This window comes from Carettochelys insculpta, chromosome 3 (assembly GCF_033958435.1).
Source record: "Carettochelys insculpta isolate YL-2023 chromosome 3, ASM3395843v1, whole genome shotgun sequence".
In the NCBI taxonomy this organism is placed as follows: domain Eukaryota; kingdom Metazoa; phylum Chordata; order Testudines; family Carettochelyidae; genus Carettochelys; species Carettochelys insculpta.
The window spans coordinates 106,339,343-106,366,889 of NC_134139.1; the positions used below are offsets into that span (position 1 = coordinate 106,339,343).

General features: G+C 41.6%; 1 protein-coding gene across 20 annotated transcripts in view; it reads right to left on the bottom strand.

The window, feature by feature from the left end:
- Window positions 1-10,467: 10,467 nt before the first annotated feature.
- EYA4 (EYA transcriptional coactivator and phosphatase 4) overlaps window positions 10,468-27,547 on the bottom strand; it is a 236,951-nt gene continuing 219,871 nt past the window's right edge. For 5 of the 20 annotated variants that reach the window (XM_074990541.1, XM_074990545.1, XM_074990544.1 and 2 more), the window contains 6 exons: window positions 21,150-21,208; window positions 20,882-21,042; window positions 18,087-18,201; window positions 16,462-16,583; window positions 13,969-14,069; window positions 10,475-12,409 (listed from right to left, as the gene is read on the bottom strand). In XM_074990541.1, the coding sequence (XP_074846642.1) occupies window positions 12,329-12,409; window positions 13,969-14,069; window positions 16,462-16,583; window positions 18,087-18,201; window positions 20,882-21,042; window positions 21,150-21,208 (639 nt within the window). In that variant the 3' untranslated portion in view covers window positions 10,475-12,328. The other 15 variants (XM_074990537.1, XM_074990538.1, XM_074990535.1 and 12 more) reach the window with 9 other exon arrangements.

Sequence of the window (27,547 nt, forward strand, 5' to 3'; positions counted from 1 at the left end):
GGAGATTTAGCTTTTGAAAATTAATTCTATATCATATGTCACGGTTAATCATGTGGCTTGCCTTAGACTGCAAATTTGAGTATGCAGCACCACTTTTGAGACCGATTCCCTTCTTGGGGTTTTAGAGCCTGGGCTCCAGATCAAACCAGAACATACACATAACCCTGTTCAGTCCCCTAGCAAGAGCGCTGCCAGTCCGTCAGGTGACCAAGGCTGTGAGACTCTCTGACTCCAAAGGTGCTTTATTGCATAGTTGGACAGAACTTGTGTGTTGTGGGTGCTAAAATAATACTAATTCTATTGTTGCCAGCAATAATGGTATTTTACTATCCAAACACACTGAAAAAGAAGTGGGTTTCCAGTAAAAACATAATCAGACATATTTAATGCATTTAGAAAACAAGTGAGATTGGTAAAAGACTGCCAAAATCTAGAAGTCAAATTGTTAGTGCCACAATTATTGTTTTATGCAAACGTATTTTACACACACAAACACTTCTAGGCAAGAGGTCAAAAAGACAGTATCAGTGCTAGGCTAAAGCCTCTGCATTACAACACAGGGCCCCAAGATGAATTGCCCACCTGAGAGAGGAGCCACACCTGCAGCTACAGACCCTGAGAACTGTTGAAACTTTTGCTAAGTGGTTAAAACTGTGAACTGTCTCACAAGGATTGTTTTGGCTTAACTCCCCTCAACCCTGCTTTGTTCTTGTGTCCACCGTTGCCTTCATCTCATCCCACCACTCTAGCTCCATCTCTCTTTCACAAGGTCTCTCTCTTGTTACACACAGAACTGATAAACTAGACTAACTTCAACTGGTATAATAATATGCTAATGCTATGCAAGATGTCTTATAATAATCTGCATAAGTATGTATGTAATCAGTATATGTATATAGGATCATATGCTAATCACCCTTCAGACAAAAACTTAATTTTTTACCTAGTGCATCATAATAAAACTGCTTAGTATTATCTGTGTGGCTAGATTCTGGGGGAAAAGAAAAACTCTCTGCTTAAAACCAGAAACTTCACAGTAGCTCCCTTACATGGCCTTATTGAGAATTCCTTGCCAAAATCCACTTATCAACTCAGAGCACCATAGTTACACTAATGAAGATCTGATTTTTGATTTGAATCAATTACTTGGTGAGGAATGATGGACATTAGAGAGTCGGCTGAATCCTTTAAACGGGAATGCCTTACATGGGGCCATATTACAGATGTGGGTCTGTAATGCAGTTGTAATCTCTGGTAGTAACAAGTAATATGATTGTTGGTAAATTTCAGCTGAATTTTCTTTGAAGGGGAAGCAGCAGGCATTCCTGTTTTGCATCATACATAGTGAGACTGGGTTTTTTTTGTTAGCTCTGTGATAGAAGATAATTGATTCACAACAGAAATGTGTTCAGGCCCATTGAAGCCCCGTCTAGATGTAGAATTCTGGAAATGTGCAGGTAGCCGCTTTATATCCACATAACGTTTGTGGATTGTGGCTTGGATGTAGGTACAAATTTTGTATCCTGGCAGAGGTCATCTGTACTGGGAAAACAGATCCAGTATTGACTGACAAGAGTTTTTTCTGTAATGAGTTCACCAGGAATGCTTGAAAGTGGTGTGCTAGGCTGCAGACCAAACGTAACACTCTCTCAAAATGCATAACTTGTTTCCACCACTCTCCATTAATGACTGGTGAATGGGAGCAGATTGATTCTGTTGGGGTTTTCCAAAAAGATGATGGTAATGGTTTTGTCTGATCTGTGCTAAACAATAAAAGAGCTCCAGGAGACTAGTTGCCCAAGACCTACTTTCAGTAATGGTTCAATTGACTAGTGTATGCTAGGTGTATGTTAGTTTGTCCATCCTATCCACTCACTTTGTGAATTACACCCAGCAAGCGCATAAAGGTATACATTTTCATATGCTTCAAAGGATATGAACTTTTTTTAAAAGGTTGTTGCTTGAAGACGTGCTTTGTGTATAGGCTGGAGCCCTTTGTAATAGTCCTTGACAAGTCCAACTATCTATGTTCCTTATTTAAAAATCATGGACAGCAAGTGCTGTTGCAGAGTGGTGTTTATATGTTCTGTAGAGGTTTAGTGTAGTTTACCACTTGAAGACCTCTGAAGGATGAGATGGAAGATGTGTTCTCTTCCCCCACACCCTTAATCCAGGACAATCTTATTACAAGCAATTTTTAATCTTTTGAGTAGCACTCTTTCAGAGTTCCTCAAAGTAGGATGATATGCAGCCTCATTTTGAATTAATTAGGATCCACAAAACTAAGGAAAATGGGCACCTTTCAATTATTTCCCCCCTTACAGTTGCTTTCCTAGGCCAAGGTCTTCAACTTGGTAGCTCCATTGACAATGGACTTCAATAAAAGCAAACTTCTCTTTGGTGTCTAGAAGTGACGAGGGCCGGATCCTCACCAAATCAAAGAGTGGTTTATAAGGAGATTTAGGTCTCAACCCTGCAAAAACTTGAGCACATTTATGACTGTGGTGTCAATGGGATTGGTTCACCTGCATAAAGTTGTGAATATGCTTAACTCTTTGCAGGACAGCAGCCCTAAGATCAGGCCAATCCTCATTTAAAAACTGGTCAGGACATAAATAATACCTATGAATCCATTTGCACAGCAAACATTTCATACCAACATTGCTGTTCCCTTGCTTCATGCAGAAGGAGGAGTGAGCACTTAAGTGCCAGTGACAAATTATAAATAAAACATTGAGAAACTGTTCAGTGGGACACGCTCCTGAAGCTCAGTCACCACTTCTGAGGTACAGGAGGCTGTGAAGGAAGAGCAGCAAAGAGGCTTCTGTCCTGAGAAGTCACATGTGGTTGGAACTGTTGGCCCAAACTACCTGTTAATTCTTCAGGAGTTGAGGCTGTCTCCTGTGCAAAACACCCCCAGTTTTGATGCATTTGCTTGTAGAAAAGACATCCACATTAAACTGTTGTAGATAAATGATTCACATGTTCATATTAAGAAACCTTCATCGGGTGTAGTGAATGAGATCCTGCCTTTAGAAGAGACCACTGTGTAATGAAGGTTTCAGACACAAAACCAGAAATCCTGCAGGTCAGTATACTGCAGAAAATAACAGTTCCAAATGTATTTATTGATAAGTAGTAACGATGTACATGTATTTTACAAGCTTTTAATATTAATTTACATTTTCTTAAATTATGTAGGCCCCAATAAACTAAACTTGCTAATACATGACAAAGACACTTGGCTTCAATTAAATTTCCAACATACTGCTATTGCGGGGAGTCACAATTTTTGGCTCATGTTTCTAAAATTTCCTCTTTAGAGATGCTAAATACCACATTCTTTAAAGCATGTGCCTGGTATAAGGTAGAGCTGGACGCAAGCTCACCACTAACATAGAAGCCTTCCTGGTCAGGGCCAAATCCTCCCGTGCTCAAATCTGAGATTTGGATTTCAAAGTCTCTCACGCCCCTGCCTTGCACCTTAAAGTGTTCTGGAGTGTTTGGACCCAGAATTTTGATTTGGGTGCACATGCTGTATCAGTGCTTAGATTGGAACATGCTTTTGTACCTGGTTTTGGTGCATATATTGCTCCATATACTGATAAAATCCAGTTTTGGGAGTCAGCCATCATCTTTGTGCACAATCAGCAAATGTTTCTAAGACAGAGCTTTTCTTCTAGATTTCACTTTACTTTTTATATCAAGCTGTTCTAACTTGCCTCTTCTCATATTTAAGATACTGTTTCCTTGGACTGAAATTGCACTGTGTTCACATCTTGTAAGTGCAGTATTAAAAGTGCCTAATGTCCAAGTACTGTATTCACTTTTGATTGCTACAGTAACTGCAAAAGGCACAAAAGTCTATATTGTAATTGCACACATTATTTTCAAACATAAATTTGTGTTCCTTTTGGGGTTGGGGGATGAAAGGAGGCAGTTACTATTAGATTATATACATTGAATTAAAATGCACTCAAAGTCCAAATGACCAAAGTTTAATTTAGGTCCAAACATACCAATTTGGAACTGTCCACTTCTAACTAAAATATTTGCCTTGGTTACTTGTGCCTGTAGTTCTTCTGCAGGCAGCTGTTTTGAAGTACGTAGATGTTTTGAGACACTATTTAAAATGTCCCAGGTGCTACATTTTCCTTAGGAAGAATATGTGTCTCTCTCTGGATAGAGCTTTGGTATTGTCAATGAGCAGTATAAAGAGCTAAGGGCTACATTGTTCAGTGTGAGATGCTGTAAGTCGTTTGTAACTTATAAATGGTATTCATATTGACACCTCTGTACATTAACTTACCAGGGCTTCATTGTGCTAAGTGCTGAACAAAACCATACAAAAACTTTACACCTCCCTGAGCCATATCCTCCCATAGGTTCACATTCATAACTAACTCCCACAAAGTCATGAATTTGTTTTATAATAGATGGCAAGCTATACAGAGAAGTTACTCACCGTAGTAACGATGGTTCTTCGAGATGTGTCCCCGTGGGTGCTCCACGATAGGTGTCGGGCTTGCCCCGGCGCCGCAGGTCGGATCTTTCCAGCAGTTTCTGCCGGACCGCGCATGTGCCGGCGCACGCCGCTCCCGGCCACGTGCGCGATCCGGTCCCCGCCAGTTCCTTGACCAACCGCCTTGGATGCTCCTGAAAAATACTAAACAGAGATCAGAAGCGGGGAGGATGGGCGGGTGGTGGAGCACCCACGGGGACACATCTCGAAGAACCATCGTTACTACGGTGAGTAACTTCTCTTTCTTCCTCGAGTGTCCCTGTGGGTGCTCCACGACAGGTGACTACCCAGCACTAACCCAAAATAGGAGGTGGGTAATCGGTTTATGTGCAGCTTGTCCCCGAGAGGACCGCTGTCGAGAGACGGGTATCCTCTTGGAATACCCTGTGAAGGGCACAATGCTTGGCGAAGGTGTCATGGGATGACCAGGTTGCCGTTCTGCAAATGTCTTTTAGCGCAATGCCCTTGAAAAAGGCTGTTGATGCCGCCACCGCCCTAGTGGAGTGAGCCCTAGGAGGGCCAGTAAAGGAGTCTAAGTTCGTAGCACATTTTTATGCAAGATACGATGTGCTTCGAGATTCTCTGCGAAGAGAGACCTTCTCCTTTTGATTTGGGAGCGAGAGAGAGTAGGAGTCTATCCGTTTTCCAGAAGGACTTAGTCCTGTCTATATAGAAAGCCAGCGCCCTCCTCACGTCCAGGAGGTGTAGGCGCGCCCCTTTGTTGGAGTTATGAGGCTTTGGATAAAACGAGGGTAAAACTATAGGTTTGTTAATATGAAACTCTGAAGAAACTTTGGGAACAAAGGCTGGATGCAGCCGTAAGGTTACCGCCTCCTTGGAAAATACTGTGCAGGGTGGCGTTGCCATAACTGCCGCAAGCTCGCTCACCCTGCGAGCTGACGTGATTGCAAGAAGGAAGGTCGTCTTTATCGTAAGGAGACGGAGGGAAACCGTGGCTAAGGGTTCAAATGGTGGTCCCATTAGTGCATTAAGCACCAGGTCCAAGCTCCACGAAGGTGGAAGCGGTTTCCGAGGGGGGTATAGGTTTACCAGCCCTTTGAGGAACCTGGTAACCATGGGATGGGCAAACACCGTGTGCCCTTCCTCTTCATGTCTGAAAGCCGATAGAGCGGCAAGGTGGACCTTCAACGAGGATAGGGAGAGTCCACGTCTCTTGATGTCCAGTAAATACTCTAGTATTACAGGTATAGGCGCAGCAAGGGGGGCTAATTGCTTGGTAGAACACCATGCAGTGAATCGAGTCCATTTTTGCTTATAGGTCTTCCTGCTACTTTCTAGGACTTGTTGCACTCCCTCCGTACATGTGCTCTCTAGGGAGCTGAGCCATGGATTAACCATGCTTGCAGTCGCAGGTCTCGGGGGTGTGGATGCACTATGGACCCCTGGGCTTGCATGAGCAGATCTGGCGCCACCGGGAGGGGCATCAGTGGACGGTCCGACATGCGCAGGAGTAAGGGGAACCATTGCTGTTGATCCCACTTTGGGACTACTAGGATCATTCGGGCTCTCTCCCTCCTGGCTTTCTGCAAGACTTTGTGGATGAGCACTGTGGGAGGAAATGCGTAGAGGAGGGGGCCCCTCCACGAGATCGCGAATGCGTCCCCCAGGGACCCCCATCCCAGTCCTGCCCTGGAGCAGTATTGTGGGCACTTCTTGTTGTGTTGAGTGGCAAACAGGTCTATCTGGGGAAATCCCCATGCGTGAAAAATCGGTTGTAGCAGATCGGAACGGATCTGCCACTCGTGTGTGAGTGCGAAGCGCCTGCTCAGCTGGTCTGCCTTCACATTGTGAGTGCCTGGTAAATACGAGGCTTTCCAGGTTATATTGTTGGCGATGCACCAGTTCCACAATCGGACTGCTTCCGCACATAAGGCATGGGACCGAGCTCCTCCTTGCCGATTTATATAAAACATGGTGGAGGTATTGTCTGTACTGATTCCGACTACTTTGCTTTGTATATGGTCTCGAAAGTGTTTGCAGGCGTTGAACACTGCTCTGAGCTCCAGTATATTTATGTGCAGTGACTGTTCTGTGGAGGACCACAGTCCTTGCGTCACCTTTTCGCCCATGTGTGCTCCCCACCCTATGTGGGAGGCATTGGTAGTGAGAAAAACAGATATTTGTGGTTGGTGAAAGGGCACCCCTGTTAGCATGTTCTTGGGGTTCACCCACCATTGCAGCGATCTGCGCACCTCTGTCATGGGCGACACCACCCTGTGGACGGTGTGTGCTGCCGGTTTGTAGACGATCGCCAGCCAGTGCTGCATGCTGCGCATATGCAATCGGGCATTCTGTACCACAAACGTTGCTGCTGCCATGTGGCCCAGCAGCTGTAAGCACGTCAGAACCGGCATCGTAGGGCTGAAGGTGACGACTTGCATGAGGGAACCAATGGCGCAAAAGCAGGCATCTGGTAGATAAACCCTTGCTGTGATGGAATTTATACGTGCCCCTATGAACTCTATGTCCTGTGCGGGGTCTATCTTTGATTTTGCCAGATTGATGACCAGGCCCAGTGAAGAGAACGTGTCTGCTGTGACACGTATCTTGCGAAGTACCTCCTCCTTTCAGTAGGCAGTCGTCCAGATATGGGAATATAAACACCCCCTGTCTGTGCAGGTAGGCTGACACCACTGCCAAGGTCTTGGTGAAGACTCTGGGGGCCGAGGAGAAGCCGAACGGCAGAACCTTGTACTGAAAATGTTCTTTGCCTACCATAAACCGGAGAAAACGCCTGTGAGCCGGGTGAATAGTTATGTGGAAATACGCATCTTGTAAGTCGAGGGCTGCGAACCAATCTCCATCATCCAGTGCCGTAAGTATAGAGGTGACTGTGATCATCCAAAAGCGTTGCTTGTGCAAGTACCGGTTGAGGCCTCGAAGATCTAGGATGGGCCTCCAGCCTCATGTCTTTTTCTCTGTGAGGAAGTATCTTGAGTAGAACCCTTTCCCTCGGAGTTGCTCCGGCACTCTTTCCACTGCCCCTATAAGCATAAGATGGTCTACCTCCTGCTTGAGTCTCGCTTCGTGGGAAGCATCCTTTAGGTGGGGTCTGGGTGGAGGTCATGGCGGTGGGAGCGACTTGAAGGGAATCGCATAACCCGTGGCTATGATCTCCAGTACCCATTTGTCTGTGGTGATCTTTTGCCACTGGTCGTAGAATGGTCGGAGGCGATGGTGGAATAGTAGCTTCGGATGACATTGAGCGATGGTAGTGATAATGCAGCCCTCCATCTGTGTGTCAAACTTGTGGCCTTTGGCCCTGCCCCGAGGACGCACGGCTCTGTTGAGAACGTCGCCTGGGAGTTCTGTACTGTTGGTGCTGTTGATGTCGCCCTTGCTCGTAGCCCCTGTGGTACTGGCGACGCTGTGGTTGATACTGGTATCGTCTTTGTTGGGGGTAATACTTTTTCTTTCTGTATGCAGGGGTGTAAATCCCCAAGGTCCTGAGAGTAGCTCTTGAGTTTTTACTGGAATGAAGGACCGAGTCGGTTGATTCAGCAAACAGCTTCTGCGTGTCAAAGGGGAGATCAACGGTCTTCGCCTGCAGATCCCTCAGGATACCCGATGTCTGGAGCCAGGACTCCCTGCGCATGACCACTGCCGTAGCTGTTGAGTGTGCTGCCGTATCCGCTACGTCTAAGGCGATCTGAACTCCTGTCCTCGAGGCTGTGTAGCCTTCCTGCACGATGGCCTTGAGCACCGGCTTCTTGTCCTCTGGAAGCGAGTCCATAAGGGAAGTCAGCCTGGAGTAGTCGTCGAAATTATGGTTCGCTACATGCGCTGCGTAATTCGCCACTCTCAACAGTAGGGTAGAGGAGGAGTAGACCTTTCTGCCGAACAACTCTAGTTTCTTGGCATCTTTGTCCGTTCCCCCTGTCTTGTACTGAGAAGTTTTCGACCTCTGTTGACACGATTCCACCACCAGAGAATTTGGTTGCAGGTGGCTGAACAGGAACTCCATGCCCTTCGCCGGGACGAAGTACTTCTTTTCTGCTCTCTTGTTTATAGGCGGAGTGGATGCAGGGGTCTGCCATATTGTGGTGGCGGACTCCATGATTGCTTCATCAAGCGGAATAGCTATTTTGGAAGAGGCCGGAGGTCTCAGGTTTTTAAGGAGCTTATGGTGTTTCTCCTGCACCTCTGCTGTTTGGATGCCTTGCGTGAAGGCCACCCTTTTAAACAGCTCTTGGAACTGTTGGAGATCGTCCGGAGGATGGACGTCCCCTGGGGCCGTGGCCTCGTCAGGGTAAGATAGCGAGGAACCGCTAGGGTAAGCCTCTCTGGACCCCTCTGGGTCCTGTTGATGGCGATACATCCTCTCACTAGATACTTGCGAGGGAAAATCTCGGGGTTCCAGAATCAACTCCCCCTGAGATATCTGCGTTTCTGTCCCCGTCCGCGATTGCCCTCGGGGATATTGAACCGTTTGGGGGGGATCTGTCCCTGGGAGTATGCCTACGGTGTCTATGCCCCGCATGATAGGGGCGACCATGGCAACACGGGCACTGTTCCGGAGATGGAGACCTGGACCACTCTGGAGGCGCGAGATCGTCTGGGTGATTGAGATAATGGAGAGACTGATTTGTGGCAGTACTCCAGGGGTTCAAAGCCCAGGAAGGGCGATGGTGGTCCGAGCCATGGTGATGCTGGCTGTAGGAATGGGGATGGGGGCTCAGGGTATACTGGAGGTGACCCCTGCCGCCTCGTTGGAGTCCGCAGCATAAGTGGAGGTCTTAGAGCAAGTAGCCCTGCAGCCCTGTCTGGAGAAGGGCTGCGGTGCCAGGCTTTCTGTGCTGCCTTTCCCCTCCCCGTGGGGCTGGCTCCGCCCCTTTCCGCATCGGGGATCTCAGCCCCGCTGTCTGCGCCGCGCTCGGCACTCTCCACTGCGGTGCCGCACGTGTGGCCTCCCCCGGTGCCTGCAGGCCGCGTGCCTGTGAACTCTGCACCGCCAGTTCCCCGGGGGTCGGTGCTGCCGGTTCTGGCGTTTGCCTGGCCGCCGCCCTGCCCGCCATGCAGGGCAGCTGTTTGATTATCGGAGGCTCAGCCTCTGCCACGTGCGTCTCCGCGCCGCCGCTGCTCAGCTGTGACTGCGGCTGGGGGCTATGCGCTCCACCCGTCCCGCTCACTGTGGCTGCCGGCAGGGATCGGGTTGGTGAAAGCTTCCTCCGTTTTTGCGTTGATGGGGTTAGGGAAGCAGCTTTCCTTTTATGGGCCCCTGTGGGTCCCTCCTGCTGAGGCCACTCCGGCACGTCTGGCTGGAGGGCCTTGTCAAAGAGCAGCATTTTCAGCCGCATCTCTCTGTCGTTCCTTGCTCTGGCTGTGAGCTTTGCGCAGAAGGAGCATTTCTGGGTGACATGAGATTCCCCGAGGCACCTAATGCACTGACTGTGCCCATCAGAGGCCGGCATCACTTCGCGACATGACTCACACTTTTTGAATCCTGAAGAGGACATTGTGGTGAGTCTGAGTTGTTAATAGGGTACTTAGCACCTTCTCTGTGCCTGTTCCCCGCTCGGACTCAGCCTGCCGCGGCAGGAGGCCTAATGGCCTTACGTCCCCGGGCCTCCGCTGCTCCGCTTGCTACTAAGGCTGTAAAACTTTACTTTTTACTCTTTTCTTTTTTTTAATAAAACAATAACAAGCTAACTTAAGCTAAAAGACTGAAAAAGAAACTCTAAACACTTTAAAAACATTAAATACGCTAACTCTGGCCGTAGCCTGAGTGGATTCTGTCTGCAGCCGATGGCGGTTAAAGAGGAACTGGCGGGGACCAGATCGTGCACGTGGCCGGGAGCGCGCAAGGGAGCGGCGCGTGCCGGCGCATGCGCGGTCCGGCAGAAACTGCTGGAAAGATCCAACCTGCAGCGCCGGGGCGAGCCCAACACCTATCGTGGAGCACCCATGGGGACACTCGACGAAGAAGTTATGTTCTTTCCAAAAGCAATGTTAGTCATTTTTGAAGATTAATATGAGTATATGTAAGATGTAGTCACTTTTAAAATTTTACATAAAGCAGTTAACTTTAAAGTTTTCATTTAATGCAGTGGAAATATTTTAAAGTGTAGGCCTAATGTGATTAGATGGTATTGTGAGGATTAACTCTGTAAATAATTTTCAGCTATAGGACTCTTTCAAGGAGGGAGGGGGAAGGAATCCTCACATAAAAGTCTCATGTAAGTAGCCATATAATGATTTAGTATGTGGCAAGACGAGTGTGAATGCTACACACTATACATAAAACATAGCATAGCAGCCTGTTGTCTGTCTACTGACATGTACAGAAGTGTTTTATTTAGTTATAAAGGAGTTTTGCTATTGACTTCAATGGAGCTGGGATTTCATGTGAAGACCTGCCTTTGACATGGCCTCTGTAGTTTAAATAAGCAGCATGTAACTGACCTATAAACCAACCTATTTCTGTTCAGGAGGTGCTTAACAGCAAAGAATGGGAAGACTGCACATCAGTATTGAGTACTGACATTAGATAGGTGCCCCTGGAATTTGCATTCCACATATTATCATGATGATCTCCCCCTCCAGGAAGAAGTAGGTGCACATATGCTGACACATGTAGTATCAAGGAAGAACAATTTCCATCATAAACTAAAGTCATTGACACTTCCCTTTGCTTCATGACACTGAAATTGGATGTGGAGTGGTAGGATTATAGGGTGGAATGTGACCCTATATAGTATGCCATTCTTAACTAGGGGAAAGTATGTGAGCAAACAGGGACAAGATTTAATTTGGTTTGATTGTAAATTGCAGATAATCTGAGGCTTTTCTGTAATGTGTATGAACACAGCTCTTAGTTTCCTCATGTGAGAATGAAGAAAGGACATTCAAGAGGGTAAGCAACTACTCATCTTTGAAGATTATGGTCCCCACTGTCATTTCAACCTCCCAATAACCTTTAAACTTGCTTCATACAATCAGGGAACTGTTCAGAAACCAAATAAAAACCACAAGCTCTCCTTTATTTTTTTCTTACTGCAACAAATACTTAGATGCTTTTGATGCAGCCCTACTCTTTTGATTACTTCAATTTGAAATTTGGTCATGTCAAAAATTTTCACACCTCTTTTGGTTTATCTACATAGTTTTTAACAAAAATTACATTGTAACACACAAACACGGTCTTGTCTTTAAGGCACAACACATCATTATGCACATTCTGTTTGCCAAACTTATAAAAGAGACATTATAATATAATCCTTCCCTACACCCCCCCCCATCAAAAAGAAAAATTGCATCCACTTCCAAAAATCAGCTGCTCATCAAGTCACAGTAAATTATTTTCATCAATAATTTACACAAATCACAGGTCTAGACAAGATTGTCATTATACAGTCTGAGTGCATTCCAATTCAGATTTTCTGGATTAGGTAGGCTAAACTCTGGTTCAAACCTCAGTGCTGAGAGTATATCCCATATTGAGGAATGTTGTTGACCACCACCTTGTCAGTCAGAAAATGCATGTTTGTGCTTTGCCATCACGAGTCCTTTGTTCGTTTGCATTAGGGCTCATTCGGTGTGTACCAGCAACTTCCACAGTTTTTTAGTCCTTAAAAATGTTGCATATAAGACCATAGAGCTTCCTTATGTAGCGCTAACATTTTAACTCCATTCAGCAATCTGAATTCTTCATTTTGGAACTTTCTTTCCAAATATTTCTTCCCTTCTTAAGACAATTCATATGTGTTAAGCCAGAGGCATCCAATCACACATAAAAATTCAGTGTACTTGAAATAGAAAAAAAGGCTCGCCAACCATAGAACACAGTTACAAGTACTCTAGTTCCAGTGCTTGATGTAGAGCCAAGAGGTCCGAATGACTTGATATCCTCCAGAAAGGCATGTTGTGCTGCATTTGTTGGGGGAAGTGAGGAAAAACGAACACATTATCTTCATCAGAAGGCACGCAGCAAATAAATACAGTTAAACTCACATTATACTTACACTGTCATTTGTGGCCTGATGTTTGTTATAGTGAAAGACTGACAAAAATCAGACCAAAAATAGATCTGAGCTTAATTCTTAGAACTAGGAGGAAATAATTAGCCTGTTTCACTATTCACTCTACAAAAATTCTGTGAATGCAGCTCACTCATTTGCTACTATTGAGTTTATTAGAAAAGGAACGATAGAAAATCACTATTTATACTCCTCTAAAGGGGACCTGGACCATTTTAATGGTAAAAGGATCATAGGACTCATTAAGGAAAGCTCCATATGTAACATTTTGTGAAAGACAGACATACCTTTTTTTTTTTGGGTTCAGCTGTGGAAAAACCTCTTCTGGAGAAAAATTTTCAAAACACTGGTTTAAATAAAGATGACTGATGCTACAGGAAGCATCACTGTCTGCTGGTAGATGAAGTATAGTGAATTACAGATCTACCCATGCCAGATCACTTTTCGAAGGCAGCTGCTGCTGCTGCTGGACACTCCAGCAGACTAACTCCCTGGAACTAGGTTAGAACTCAACTTTGGCTCAGTTCAGATCTATTTATAAGCTGTTGTGCTCATCTGTTCCTCTGAAAACCACAACTATTCATGCAAGTACAGCTACGGTTAGAGAGAAACATGCCAAATGGAAACTGCCAAAACCAACCACCTGTGTTCAGCACAGACTACCAGAGATCCATCACCAGTACTGCACCTCCATGAGCAACCATTTGGAATGAGCATTTTGATTTTGTTTCTATTATAGCTTAGCACAACACATTGTACCTATCAAAATATTACAAAGATTTAAGTTTTGCTGGCCTTCGTGCTACTCCATAGTATTTCTGGGCACAACTTGGGAGACAAAGAGCACAATTTAAAATATGGGGTTTCCACATTACTGGAAGTTAGTGGAATGCAGAAAGTGCCAACTTCTGAAAGATTCACAACATTTTATCTTCTTTTTTGAAAAGTTGAACTGCAGAAACATTTTTTTCTTTTTACTTTGAAGAAACTATTTTAGCTGCAGATTTGTTTTTTCCTTTTCAGAAGTGTTTCTTGAAATAAGTGCTTATAAAATTGATCACATTTTCCTTTCTATGGTCTAATGGTTTTTTGGGTTTTTTTTCCCCCTTCCTGATGGTAGAACTTTGGCACAGTAGTTTTGCTGGTTTTCTACATTCTCTCCAATGGCTCTCATTCTCATTTCCACACAGTGTTTTAACCAAACTCCTCCTCCTTTTTTATTTGTCATCTCTTGTTTGGGTGGTTTTTTTTTTTGGGGGGGGGGTGTTACATTTCTTACTGTCATAAAGCAAATGCTAGAATCCAAATGGTTTCTTTAAATGTAAGCGTAAGTCTTATCATGCTGTTGGTTCATTTAACTTATTTGCTAGTCTGCAACACTAGTAGAAATGAAACAAAAGCTTGCATTAGTATCTGTTTATCACACCAACATTTCATAAGTCAGGTTACCTTTTTTGCTGCCTGTTCTTCTTCTACACCATCCCCAATTACAACATATACTACTTTTCTGCCAAACCTTTGCATTATTCGTTCAAAGCAACTTTCTTTTCCTGGAAGATAAATGAGATAAATGTTCAGAGTGAAGTTACCTGATTAGCTGCATGCTCCTCATCTCGTCCATCTCCAATCACAACATAAGTTATGTTAGTGCCAAATCTGGACACTATACGCTCAAAACAGCTTTCTTTGCCTGAAAAACAATGCACTACTTATTTAAGCTATCGTGTGAGTTACCCTGAAGCTTTACAAAGGGTTAAATGAATCCTACCAAAAAGTGTGTGTGTTTTTTCCCATAGTGCCCAGCTCTTGGCTTGTTTCATGGATACGAGTAAAAAGGCAATTGCATTCCTTTGGTCAGACCAAGCAGATTTATCTGACAATAAGATCACATACCTAACTTTAAGCAGAGGTTTTGGCTGTATGAGAGCAGGAAGTTATTACCACCATTGTAAAAACATTAAATTTCAATACTTCCAGATTATTTTAATTACTTCCACTCCCATGGACTGTAACTCATCACATAATAAATTATTTTGTTAGCCTTTAAAGTGCTATAGGACTGCTTTTTTTGTTTTGTAGCAGTTTCATGTTCCCCTGGATTTGAACTATGATTTCAGGTAAAAGGTTTTTCCAAAACCATCAGGAGTCAAAAGTGAGGGCATATCATACTCTAAAGGAAAGTCTCCCTAGATTTTACAATAAAAACTTGAGTTGTCCTAAAATGACAGTCATTTAAGAATTGTAAAACTCTCGTATCCAGCAGGCCTGGGTCATTGCCAGATAGTCAAATATTTTGGATAATAGAGAGGCATACCTAGCAATGCACAACATCAAAGAAAAACAAGATTAGATATCAACAGACAAAAATATATGCAGAGTACTTTGTCTACCAACAGTAGTATTGTATACTGCAAATTTGTACTGTATTTGCTGTATTTATTTGAATTTACTCACTATACTGTACTTATGGTTAAAACACCAATTGTTTGTGTGTTCTAGTTGATAGAATGACAGATATGAAAGTCTACTGTACGAGCTTTCTTTGGTTGGAAACCTTCACTCTTTCCTGATAGTCTATATTCACTTTGTCTGCTTTGGAATTAGAGGGGCCTTTGAAAATCCAGGACTAAATTTTATTTTGCAGTCTATAATCTTGATTATAATCTGTCACTGTATATTATCAGAAGTTATTTATAAAGTCACTTAACAGACCTGAAACAGGTGTGTATGAAATGATCATAGTTTATAAAATAAATTAGCTGAGTCCTTTAAGGTAGAGAAGGTAGCTGTAGAAATGCCATTTCTTAGAAAGAATGAGCTGGAATTACACAATGTACAACGAACCTATAAAACGTGAAATTAAGTATCGAGAAAGTTAGGAAAGACCTGCCTGGAGTGCCCTTTTGTGACAGGCATGTCTACCTCAGTTTTCACTTCCAAAGTTCCCAGTAACTACTCAGGTTCTCTTACTAGATAATAAACCAGCCACAAGGAGGATATTATTATGAAACCTTTTAAGATGTCCAAAACAGACCTCCCAAACGGAAAGCCCATCTCTCACCAAAATGCAAGCAGTTATGGAAATGCAAGACATCTTATTTGATGAAAAACATACTGGCTTCTTCAACTTCCTTGGATTGTCAGTCACCTCTGTCCTTATGCTCTGACAGCTCTCCCAGCTGAATGAGGTATAATCCTGCTCTTCCCAATGAGAATCCCCTAGTGCAGCCTCTTGTCTGGACCACTCAGTTCCCCTGCCTCAGGCCCTCCAGCATTAGAGATGTCAGCAGAGAAGCACCTCTGTTGCTCCTATTTTCAGCCCTCTCTGGGCCAGCAGACATCTTCCTCTACTGCTGCTCTTGTCTTCAGACTTCTCCAGCCCTGTGACCCCAGCACTCTTGCTTGGGGAAGTCAGCCAACAAACCCCTCGAGACTGTCTTCTTGCCTTCAACCCATGCTTCGAAAACACTGTCTGCTTCTTTCTGGCACTTTTCCCATAGCCTCTGACAGCTCTCACCTGTTCTTGATTCCCCACACAGGTGCCTCTGACTCGCCAGTCTCTCCTGGGCTTCACTTTTCTGCACTTTTGACTCATGCCCTCTTAACTGCCCAAACTGGAGGTATACTGAAAGTGCAGGTGCACTTGTCCTTCTCCCTCTAAAAGGGCCAGTGTCACCCAGTGACCGTTATATATTTAGATCATACATATTCTATATATAAATGTGGTAAGCACTAGGATTAGAATACTCATAACAAACAGATGTTTAAATTTCTTAACAGTATCTAAGCAATAAATAAATCAAACTGAGGCAGTGCATAAGTTTCCAGCTTAAATATTCATACTATCAGAAGTGGTTTTGAATCCATCTATCCGTAATAAAAGGGAAAAAATATAGGATAAAGCAAAAGCATTTTCTGAGGGCTAAAGAAGAATTTTCTTACCTATTTTGGTTGCACTGTAAATGTTTTCAATAGGAAAAGCACCTCCTAAACTATAGAGCAGGACTTTTGCAAGTGCTGGGATAAGTTGGGTGGTTGTTACCAAAACGTTTACACAGTTACTCCTAAAAGGAGAGAAATAGTTTTTGAATCTGCACACTGGTACATCATTTTAAATTACACAGTTAAGTGTGCTACATAAAATGACCAATGATGCTCATAATTATCTCAGCTAGTATCATTAACATCCCCCCCAACTCTCACCCCCTTCCTTCTATCCTATTTGATTTGTCAGGTTTTATTGGCTCTTCTACGGGTTTACCATAGGACCCTTAGCAAGTGAAGAAATATTATTGTGTATCTGCTTGCTGCTTATTAAAATAGAGCTATTTCCCATGTACATCAGCAAGATTGCAAGGACTGATAAATGCAGAATACTAATAAAATACCTCAAAATTACTTAAACATCTGACTGGACTTTATATAATTAGTAATTTTCCAACAATCCATTATTGCTTAAATGACACCTTTTTTAAATAGTGTATATAATGTTTTTAGAAATAAAACAATGTCAAACACACGTGGACAAATTATTTGGACTGCTATTTTTTCCTTTTCTTAGATACTACTAAAATAGTTTTCTAGTTTAGCCGCCGTTTGTCAAAAAATATTTAAAATATTGTTCATTTTGTTCTTTTCCTTGATTGCTGATTCATCTCTCACCCAGGTACTCCTGAAATGGAAGACAATGGAGCTTCATCTTGTTCCCTTCCATGGCTTTATGCTTGCAGTATAGATTAGCTCAGGGAGAATATGTACTACTTTGTGAATATCATTGTTGAAGAACTAGCAATGAAGGTTATTTTTAATTCTTAGGGATAAGAATGCTGGGTTTTAATTACTTTGATTTCAACAGATAACTGCTCTAAAAAATGTACGTGCACTCAGGGTTTCTTTTTATATTTCCAAGCAAGTCCAGGATTAACAACACAGGTTAGCAGATTATACATTTGTGTTTACACTCATTTGTAACTCCAAATTTGACTGCTTAGAGATCACAGCCTACAGGCAAGCTTCCAGAGCATGAGTCTAGCTGGGCTATACATACATTGCAAAGCAATTGGGCTTGAATGCTGGGTCCCGGCTTGATGCGGGCTTGGACATTCCATCTGTATGATTCACTGAGATGCTGAGTCAGAGTGACTTGCATGTAGATGGAAGGGGGCATGAACCTGAATTCAAACCATTGGCTCACACTGCAGTGTAGATATTCCCACAGACATAATTATTACGTCTGCAAGAATGGGGAGAGACCTTTGAGTTCTGACTTTTGTGTTCTAAGATTGTGCTGTGCTCATCTTACCTCTATGGCCAGATATCATTAGGCAGTAACACACGAGAAAGAGATTTTGAATTTAGAGGACATAATTTTCAGGCGAAGTCCATTTTAGGCTTACGTTACTTGTGAGCAGTTAATATACGTTTAAAGAACTAAAATCCGTTTTCACCCCTCCATTTCACAGGTTCATGAATTTATTACTGTAAGATTGCTTATGAAAGCTTTTCATGGCCCTTGTATTTTTTAATGTAAAATAAGGTAATATTACACAATATACACAAATACATACCGAGTGCTAATAATTGATAATGATTTAAGTGCATTTGTCAACCAGGAATCTGTCAGAGCTTCAATCTCCGCTCTTAACTGCAGCCATGCATCTCTTTTAGCTGGGCCAAGGAGACCTTATACATAAATGAGGGAAAAATACCCAATTAAACAGTGCTTGAGCTGGAACATGCAGATTTTGCAGTAATGTATTTTATTTTTTAATTCAACTTTTAAGATTTGATAAAATACATCCACTGAAGTCAATGGAAAGACTCTCACTGACTTCAGAAATTAATGGACTGTGGTTCTGCTTCTCCATACTATTGCAATGTGACTATTTAAACTCTAGGGGTGGGTCTACACTTGCCCCCAACTTCGAAGGGGGCACGTTAATCAGGGCGATGGGAGATTACTAATGAAGTGCTGTGGTGAATATGCAGCACTTCATTAGGCTCATTCTCCCCTGCAGCAACTTCCAAGTGTCAAACTTTGAAGTAGTGTGGGCACTTCAAAGTGCCTGTGGCTCCGCGTGTGCTGGCACTTCAAAGTTGCTGCAGGGGAGAATTAGCCTAAGAAAGTGCTGTGTATTCACCACAGCACTTCATTAGTAATCTCTCATCACCCTGATTAACGTGCCCCCTTCGAAGCTGGGGGCAAGAGTAGACCCAGCCTAGGACTTAAAGAATTCTGTTTGAAATACATCTGAGTTTCTTGTCATCGATACATAATTCTTCCATACAGTACATTTTCTTTTGCTTTTTTTCCAAGGCAATTAGGCTATTTCCACTTCTGCTACAAACCTAACCACTGCCTAATACCAAAAATCCCACTGAAATGCAGCCCCAATTATTTCTCTATTAATGTTCTCATTACTTCTAGTTATATACCCTAAATAATTTCCAACCTTGGTATGTGATGCTGTTGCTGCCTTGAAATATTTGTAGCTTTTGTCATCCTTCCTTTAATCATGTCTTAGATATATTTAACTATAAACGTTTCCCTCCAACAACTTAATAATCCCCCTTCAGCGTGAGGGGCCAGATCTGTTTAAATACACAGTGACTGCAAAACACATTTAAAAATCTGGTCATAACTTAGGCACAAGTTTCTTTGTCAGTGGCTCTTTTGAAACAAAACCACATAGTAAGGAAAAAAAAATTTTACAAAAGTTGAAGGGACTAGAATGGATGTATAAACTGGCTACAAATGGAGCAATACATTAGATAATCAATAATGCATAAACAATCTATCATGGAAAAGAAATGTATGTACAAAATATACTAGGCATATGGACTTTACCCTCAGATTGCGATACCCGCTATTACAATTATCCTGTTTATTTTAGGTTCTTCAACACTGGCTTACTAACAACTTTTTTTTTTTTTTTAAACTAGAATACAGCAGCATTAGAATTCTACACATATAAGGAAGGAGTTTTTGTCTGAATGTCCAGTAAATCTGTAGGTTGCTTTGTTTCTGGTATTTTTAATGTATAAAAATCCCATATCAAAATGGTCATCTGACACTCGGGACAAGACAATTTCTTGGGGCATCAATTATCTTTTCAGGTATTTTATGCCACTTTCTATAAAGACATGCAACAATCATTACCTACAAATGCTCTTAAGGCTTCGTTTTCCTATAAGCAAATACCCTTAACTAATAAAAATGCAAATATATCAGTCCAGTTCTCAGTGAAACATTTATTATGGTGACTGGAACTCAGTGTCCACATCATCCTAACTCAATTTCTATTTCTGCCCATGAGACTTGGTTCTCAGGCAAGGCCAAACCTGCCTATTTTTGGTCACAGGTAAGTTTTTTAAATTTTGGCTGTTCTCTAAATGACACTCAAATGAAGTCAGTCTTGTTATAATGGTTGAGAGCTTCACTGGATCCTCTGCACTGCTCGGGCTTGGGCTCTCCCACTCTGTTGTTTGGAACAGGGCAGAAGGAGACAAGACCTTGTCTTGGGAAGGAGGGTTGATCTCGTCTTTTCAGAGTGGGGCTTGCTGGCTCTTATAGGTGGAATATTCTGGGATTGATTCAGCCTTTGATTACAGTAGTGGAATGCTTTCAACACTGCTAATATTACTGGCAGTTGGATAACCAAGAACGTAAATCACAACAGAGAGCTCTCATTTTGTGAGAGATCAGAATTTTCCCACTAGGACAACTTTGAGGGTGTGGTGGCCGCAACAGTAATGAAAGGGAACAGCAGAAGCACTATAAAAGCAGTTCTGGCTTCAATGTTGCAGCACGCAGTGGACTGAGGTGGCTGTGGCTGCCAGTGGACTTCGCCAGTCGGGTTTAGAAGAGAGTGTGGCTACTGCCTAGCTCACCAAAAGAGCAGAATGGGGGAGTAGGTGGGTCAGACTCAGACTGAAGGCACCAAAGGGAAGGAAGCAGAAGGACACCTGATCCCCTCTCCCCAAAAATCACCATAAGCGGTTGGAACAGCCAGCAACTCAATGGGAATGGTGCAGTTGTGCTGAAAGGGCAAAATGCTAGACCCAGTGAACTCAACTAGAATTTTGCCACTGATATCAATTCAGCCATATTTTCACTCTGTGCTCTCTAGGGTCTTCCCCTTCAGCCCCTAGAGCCAGAATTCTAGCAGTCAGTCTTAGAAGGCTATTTTGCCCACACTGGACTAGTCATTTATACTAAATTTTAATAGTGCAAATTCCACTGAGTTTGATATTCATGTGGACGTTTGAAGTTTACAGTAAAGTAACATTACTTAATTACCCTAGCTAGACAATAACTTCTTCAAATGTATATTGATAATATTTTAATATGACCTAACCTTACCTCCTATGTTGTTCTTGTAAGTATTATACAATTCTTTTACTCTTCTGTAACGGAAAGCCAGCTTCCTCATCCAGTCAACCCCTCCTCTTACACCTGTTGGCAGACAAAGGTTTGCACTACTTGCAGCTGCATGGAAGCCATCAGTTGCAAAACTGTAGGTACTGCAAACACCCAAAATATATTAAAAATAAATACAATTTAGTCCTGTGTAAGATAACTTTTTTAATCTTTACAAAAAAATAAAGTTTTGAAAAAGAATACATCTCACCTTAGGTCTTGTCCATTGTCATCAGAAGAAACATCATCTATATGAACTTGATCACATTCCTGTTGGGGGGGGGGGAAAAAACAATGAAAAATATAACTTGTTTGAAAGGTTTGTGTATTAATGTTTCTCAGTGTCTTTTGTACCATCATTAATAATACAACCTCGGTGTAGCATAGATTATTCCAGAAGATGGCAGTGTCTACACACTTAGTCTCAATCATGACAAATGTCTTTCGAAACAAAAGCAAATTCCATTCCTCAGACACTATTTAAATTAAAAATTAAAGTGTCACCAAAGAAAGTTATAGGATAATTGTTACTTCAATTTGATTCTTAGACAGCAATTCTTTTTAAAAACCCTCTCCTAGTCTCTCTGGGATGCATTGAGTAAATGTGTTAACTCAGTATTTCAAAATCAGTTCAAACCATTGTTCTCAAAACTCTATGAAAACTAGTAATGGGTAATCCTCAAAGAATTGTCATTTCTGTTAAGTTTCCAAAAGTCCAGATGCTTATCTAAGTCTTATCTGAATTTACTCAAACCTCTTTGGTTTGGAAACCTCGCAAAATCAAACTATTGAGGGCTCTCCTACCTCCTGGACTGAGCTAGGCTAGAAAAAAAACCACAAACAGCCTGTCCTGTAACGTTTTGACTATGTCCAGTCCCAGGGAAAAAAAAAAACAGATGGGTTCAAACATACAAAGAAAATGTATAGTTTATATTTCTTATTGGGGCACTATTATTTTTTTCCATTGTTCACAGTTGTTGAAGAGGGAGGTGAATGTAGGATGACAAAAAAAAATACTCAAAGGGTACACGTACACAAGTTCTGTATGGATAGCTTCACATTTCTTTATTGTATATCAGTTGCATCTTATGGAGGACACTTATGTTTTCAGTAATTTGGAAATTTTTACCTGCATGTACTTAAGCGATGCTATCATAAGCAAAAATAGTCACAATCGTGAACATTTGGATTTACAGTTTATACTGAAAAACAGTCAAACTTTTTCTAATTTTTAAAGAAGGCTGAGGGATGGTTTTGGAAACTGTTTCATCCACTCTACTGCTGTAACTGAGACATCAATGTAATCACTTAAGCTGAGCTTTCCACTTACAGAAATGCATACCCTTAAATGACAAATAGTAACAGAGAGGAAGCCGTGCTAGTCTATACACTATCAAAACAAAAAGCAGTCAAGTAGCACTTTAAAGACTAGCAAAATAGTTTATTAGGTGAGCTTTCATGGGACAGACCCACTTCTTCAGACCAAGAAGAAGTTGTCTGAAGAAGTGGGTCTGTCCCATGAAAGCTCACCTAATAAACTATTTTGCTAGTCTTTAAAGTGCTACTTGACTGCTTTTTGTTTCCTTAAATGACAAGTTCTCTTAGCCACCACCAAACAAAATCACCAGTCAAGATATGCACATTTTAGACGTCTCAAACCTCAGTCTAGTACGACTGCTAAGCAATTTTAAAAACCAAAGAAAGGAGAAATGTCAGAATAGAAACATTGCAAATTTAGAATTTAAATGGGAATGCAGCATATCTAGTCAGATGTAATTTTTCAAATTTTCATGAGAACTTTTTTGCCAGTTAAATTCCTGCCTTAATACCAACACTAAACATAATGAGTCCTTCCCCCCGCCCCCCCGTACAAAGTACGGCTATTAAAAATACAATAAGACTTTTGAAATAATTTATGGACTAAATTAATGCAGACAACATAAATTTATTAGTTGCATTTATGACTTATGCTGTAATATAGCTAAAAACTAGCAACCTAATTCTACTTGTTCAGTTTAAAAAAAAAAAATCATGTAATTGACATGGTAGTGTTAAGAGCTCAACAGCTGCAAAATTTACTCATTGTTCCCTCCTCAGGTGCATTTTTTTCTCTAAGTGGAATGGGATTATCCCAGGGTGCAGAATGTTCTAGAAGATAAATGAACACTGGGAAAAATAACAGGTTTGCACAAATCAATGCTAGTAAAATAAACAACCCACTCTAAAGTGAGTATTTTATTTTTTTGGAGTTGTTAAAAAGTTCAGGTAACCCATATCTTAGTTTTATTTTTGTGTAAACCTCTGAAATACCTGGTTCTGACAGGAATTATTAAAAGGTATTAGAATTTAGCACCTTGAACATAGTTTGTCTGTGAAGACAGAATAGAGGGAAGAAGAGGGGAAAAATGAGTGCCAGATGTAAATAAAGCGGCAATTTTTTTAATTACTTGTGTTCTCTAATGTGTGTGCCAATGAAGAACTGCTAGTGGTGGATATACCACACAGTTGATTCTAGGCATGCTCATACCAGACTGCATATTACATTGGGATAGATTCTGATATCGTTACTCGTGTTTAGTAGTAGTATATTTCACAGCAACTCTACTGATTTCAGTGGGATTTGTTACAGAATCAGAATCTGATCCCGTGAGTGTCTGCGGTGAGGAAATGAAGTATGCGCAAATAAGAAGCAGTGACAATATGTTGTTTGAATTTTGTTAAACTGTCCAGCTATTTTATGAGTGCTACAGTTAGAGTACATTTTAGTGCTAGAAAACAGATTTATTTGGAAGGGACCCAATCGTTGGCATTTAACCAACATCTAAAATTCCAGAGACTAACTTCATGAAATTATCAGCAAAATTGAACGAGTGGGTGGAAAAGTTTCTGCCATTTTCTTCTATTTTGAATTTGCATCTTATATCTTGAAAGCCATATCCAAATTCACCAATTTATGGGAAGTAAAGAAAGAGGATTTAAGAGTACACAGTTTGACTCCTTTTCTGCTTCTCTCTGCAGGAAGGTTTTTCAATTCCCATCAGTGTCACTGGATTGAAATACATGTGGTTTTCCAATTCCTCCCTCCCTTGGTTCTATGGCTCACTCTTTTAACTGATTGTTTCAGAGCTACAGGAGCACTGTTGCTTGCCTGTCGTTTGTGTGTGCGCATTACTGAATACTCACAAGGAGAACTTAGAACTGACTCACGTGCTTTATTACTCCTTTCTTCTTGATTTTTAAAAAAATTTAAATAGTCGCACTAGACCAATGTGTTTATAAAATGTGGATAAACTTTTATACCAAAAAATGTTCAGGTCCTCACAGTCAAGTCCAGAAATTTTATACAGGTTTTATTAGTTAGTTCCCTCCCCTTCCCAGTCAACACAATGAGATTGTTGCACAAGATTAGGAGATTGTAACTTGCTTATAGGAAAGATGGGATAGAAATGGGGGGGAAAAAAAGCTCTCTGATAATTTGAATTTTAAGGTAAAATACCTTTTCATAACAGCTACAGTACTGGCTACACTCAAGTCACACAGGGTCACTGGCTGTGCAAGTTCAAAACTAAGAAAGATAAAATATATTTTCTATTACTGTGTGTGTACAGAATTAGTCCAGGTACAACAAGTGACTTTTTTGCAGTAATATTTATATAAAACACACCTCACTGTTGTTAAATACCTGTAGGAGTTTTTAGAGTTTGAAATTTCCTTAAAGTGCAGAGCCTACAAATTGTCAATAAAAAAATTAACCTCTTGGAATGGATAGTAATTTCGTTATCCAGTAAAAACAGTGACTCCCTGCACTGAAAACAAAAATGCTATTATACTGCAGATATTCAGCACTTTATTCATACATTTTCAGGATGCACAGAACCGTTTTCATGTACATGCCTCAATCTCTATTAAAACTGGACTGAATTGCTTGCCAAGTTTTGAGGCTTATTTAAATTGCTACCTGAACTTTTCCCCTTTACATAAAAGAAAAAAATAGCACAAGGTTGATTGTTTTTTTTTCATTTCAGTATAAGAACTTAATTTATAGACCTTCATTACTCTTCCTGCTCTTTAAACCAATTATTACATATGTGTATTCCTTTAAACTATGTGAATTTTGTTTTCCCACAACTTGTGCGCGGGGGGGGGGGGAACAACAATAGTGCTAGTCTACTCTGCTGCTGTGCACATACAGGACTCAAGTCCCAATCATCACTGTAGGTTGAACCTCTCTAATCTATAGGTTAAACTCTCTCCTCTGGCAAACTCCATAATCTAGCATGATGACTTATGGGTGTGGCCAAGTTTTTTGTGGTCCCATAGTTTATTTCCAACCACCAGTCCTGGCTCTCACAGTTCTTTGCTGTTATTTAGCTGTAATTTATTCTGAAATGTCTAAGAGCCCAATAAGCAGTGGACATGCTGGTAATGATGTTAGACAATACTGACCTCCCAAAGTCCGGCAAATTCTCTCGTCTGGTACCAAATTAGAGAGGTTCAACCTGTACTACTTTTTGTAGACTCTGATTTGTGCATGTTTGTTGTGGGGGAGGGGAAAAAGCATTAGAACTGAATTACATTCTACCAATATCTCTCAGTCATCCTTAGACTTAATACTTCTGCAGGACAATATACAATTTTATTTCTTACCTGTATAACAATCTTCTAAATGAATGGAATTGCCCCAATCCAGACATTACCACCAGACTGGCCCTACTCTCTAAGCAGTTCAAAATGGCTTTGTTTCAAGAATTTTCTAGAGCATGCAGCCACGGTATATTAAGGGAAGGCCACCAACTATAGTCCCAAGAGATATTTTACTAAAATGTATATTTCAAGAATGAAATAGTTGGTGAAATTAAAAATCCAGCCTGAAATACCAGCAGAAGCTTTACGGACTAGAGCACAGGTTACTAGGTTTCTGAGGAATATTTCAATACATGGGAATTTCTGGACTGGTGGAAATTATAAAATGACAACACTTAATCTGGATATTATTACTAGCAGTTTCCCAGTAGCAAATACGTCAGGGAAAAGCATAAAAAGGGTTAAGAAGAGAACATCTTGAGGGACCGGGTGACTAATGGTAACATCACTAGTAGCCAGGCACATAATCCACACATTGGTCACCACCAGGTTGCATTTGTCATGTAGTATACATTTGAGGATGAAGCTGACGGAATAAAGAGGCTCCAGTTCATGCATAAGAGGGTGGTTCAGCTACTCAGTTGATGAGAGGACTGATGCTCTACACCCTCTACTGCATCCCGTTTCATGACTGCCAATGCCAATTGAAGGCCCTGGTTGTGATATTCAAGGCCAAGTTATATCTGAGACTGTCTCCCCATCTGAGACAGATGTATTTTTTCTGATGAGTGCAGCTCAGGATGTAAAACTGAGGAGACAAAGCATGACATGAGGAGTCAGATGTTGGACGACAGAGCTTGCAGAATGACTGACTCAAGAAGACTGGGCTAAATCAAAGCTCTCCAACAGCTTTAATAATGCTCCTTGCTTAGATGAGTTAGATCTTCATGATGATTGTCCAGTCTGCTGCTGTTCTTCCTGTCTAAAAGCTCCACTAGGGTTATGTATTGTTTTTCATTTTCTCCCTATCCTTTCTTTTTTCCCTTCCCTTTTGAGTACAGTTGTGTTTGGATACAGGGGATTCCCTAGTGGTCATCATGCAGATTTCTGCTTATGTTGTTCAGGCTCTTACCAACTCAGCGGTGCCTACTGATCCTTCTGGAGCTATGGCTTCAGGAAAGACTGAGACTCCTAGGGCACTCTGATACATTTCAAAACAGAGATCTTGGAAGCTTTGGATTTTTTTTTGGCCCTGCCTTGTAATACAAATAGTTGGTTTTGCAATACTGTTGAGGCTAGACAATGCTTAACTGCGTATAGACATTCAAGAAATTTGGCTTAAATTAATCTCACTGGAACGCTAGGTTCTTGGACAAAAATCTTCATCCACATCCCAAATGAAACTTCACAAGCTAACTAAAATAGGAAAATATTTTGATTCAGACTAAACTCCAAAAGAAGCTTGAAAAATGACTGACTTTTAGGACAATCTATAAAAAGATATTTATCAGGAAAAGCCAGGAGATGGTATTCCTGAATGAGAATTGCCCTGTTTACTAAACCTATCAGATAACATGGTATCAACAAAAAAGGTTATTTTAAGAAGTGAGAGTGAGAACAAAATAAAGCTTCAGCAAATAGCTCAGAGAGACAACGAAAAAGGCCAAGAAAGAACGAAGGTGAAGCTCCATTTTAGAAGACAGCTTACGGGCATCTTGAAATCAGCATAAGCTTGAAGAAACCTGGGCACAAGGTAAAGAGCAACTTAGGGTTCTTACAGCTGTCACTTGAAATCTGAGCACACTAGGGCAAAGGTTTGTAAAAAAAGAACCTAAGCAATGCTTTGAAAAATTGATTTAGAATCTATCCCTTGCTGTGGGGCACCAGAAAGAGAATATTCACAACATGCTTTACACGGTCAATTGATATCTCACTTAGAGTGCAGTAAAATGCAGACTAGCTAAGGAATAGCCAGGGTTTCAGGCCTCAGATTTCATACTGCTGGAGATGGGAGGTAAAATTCAG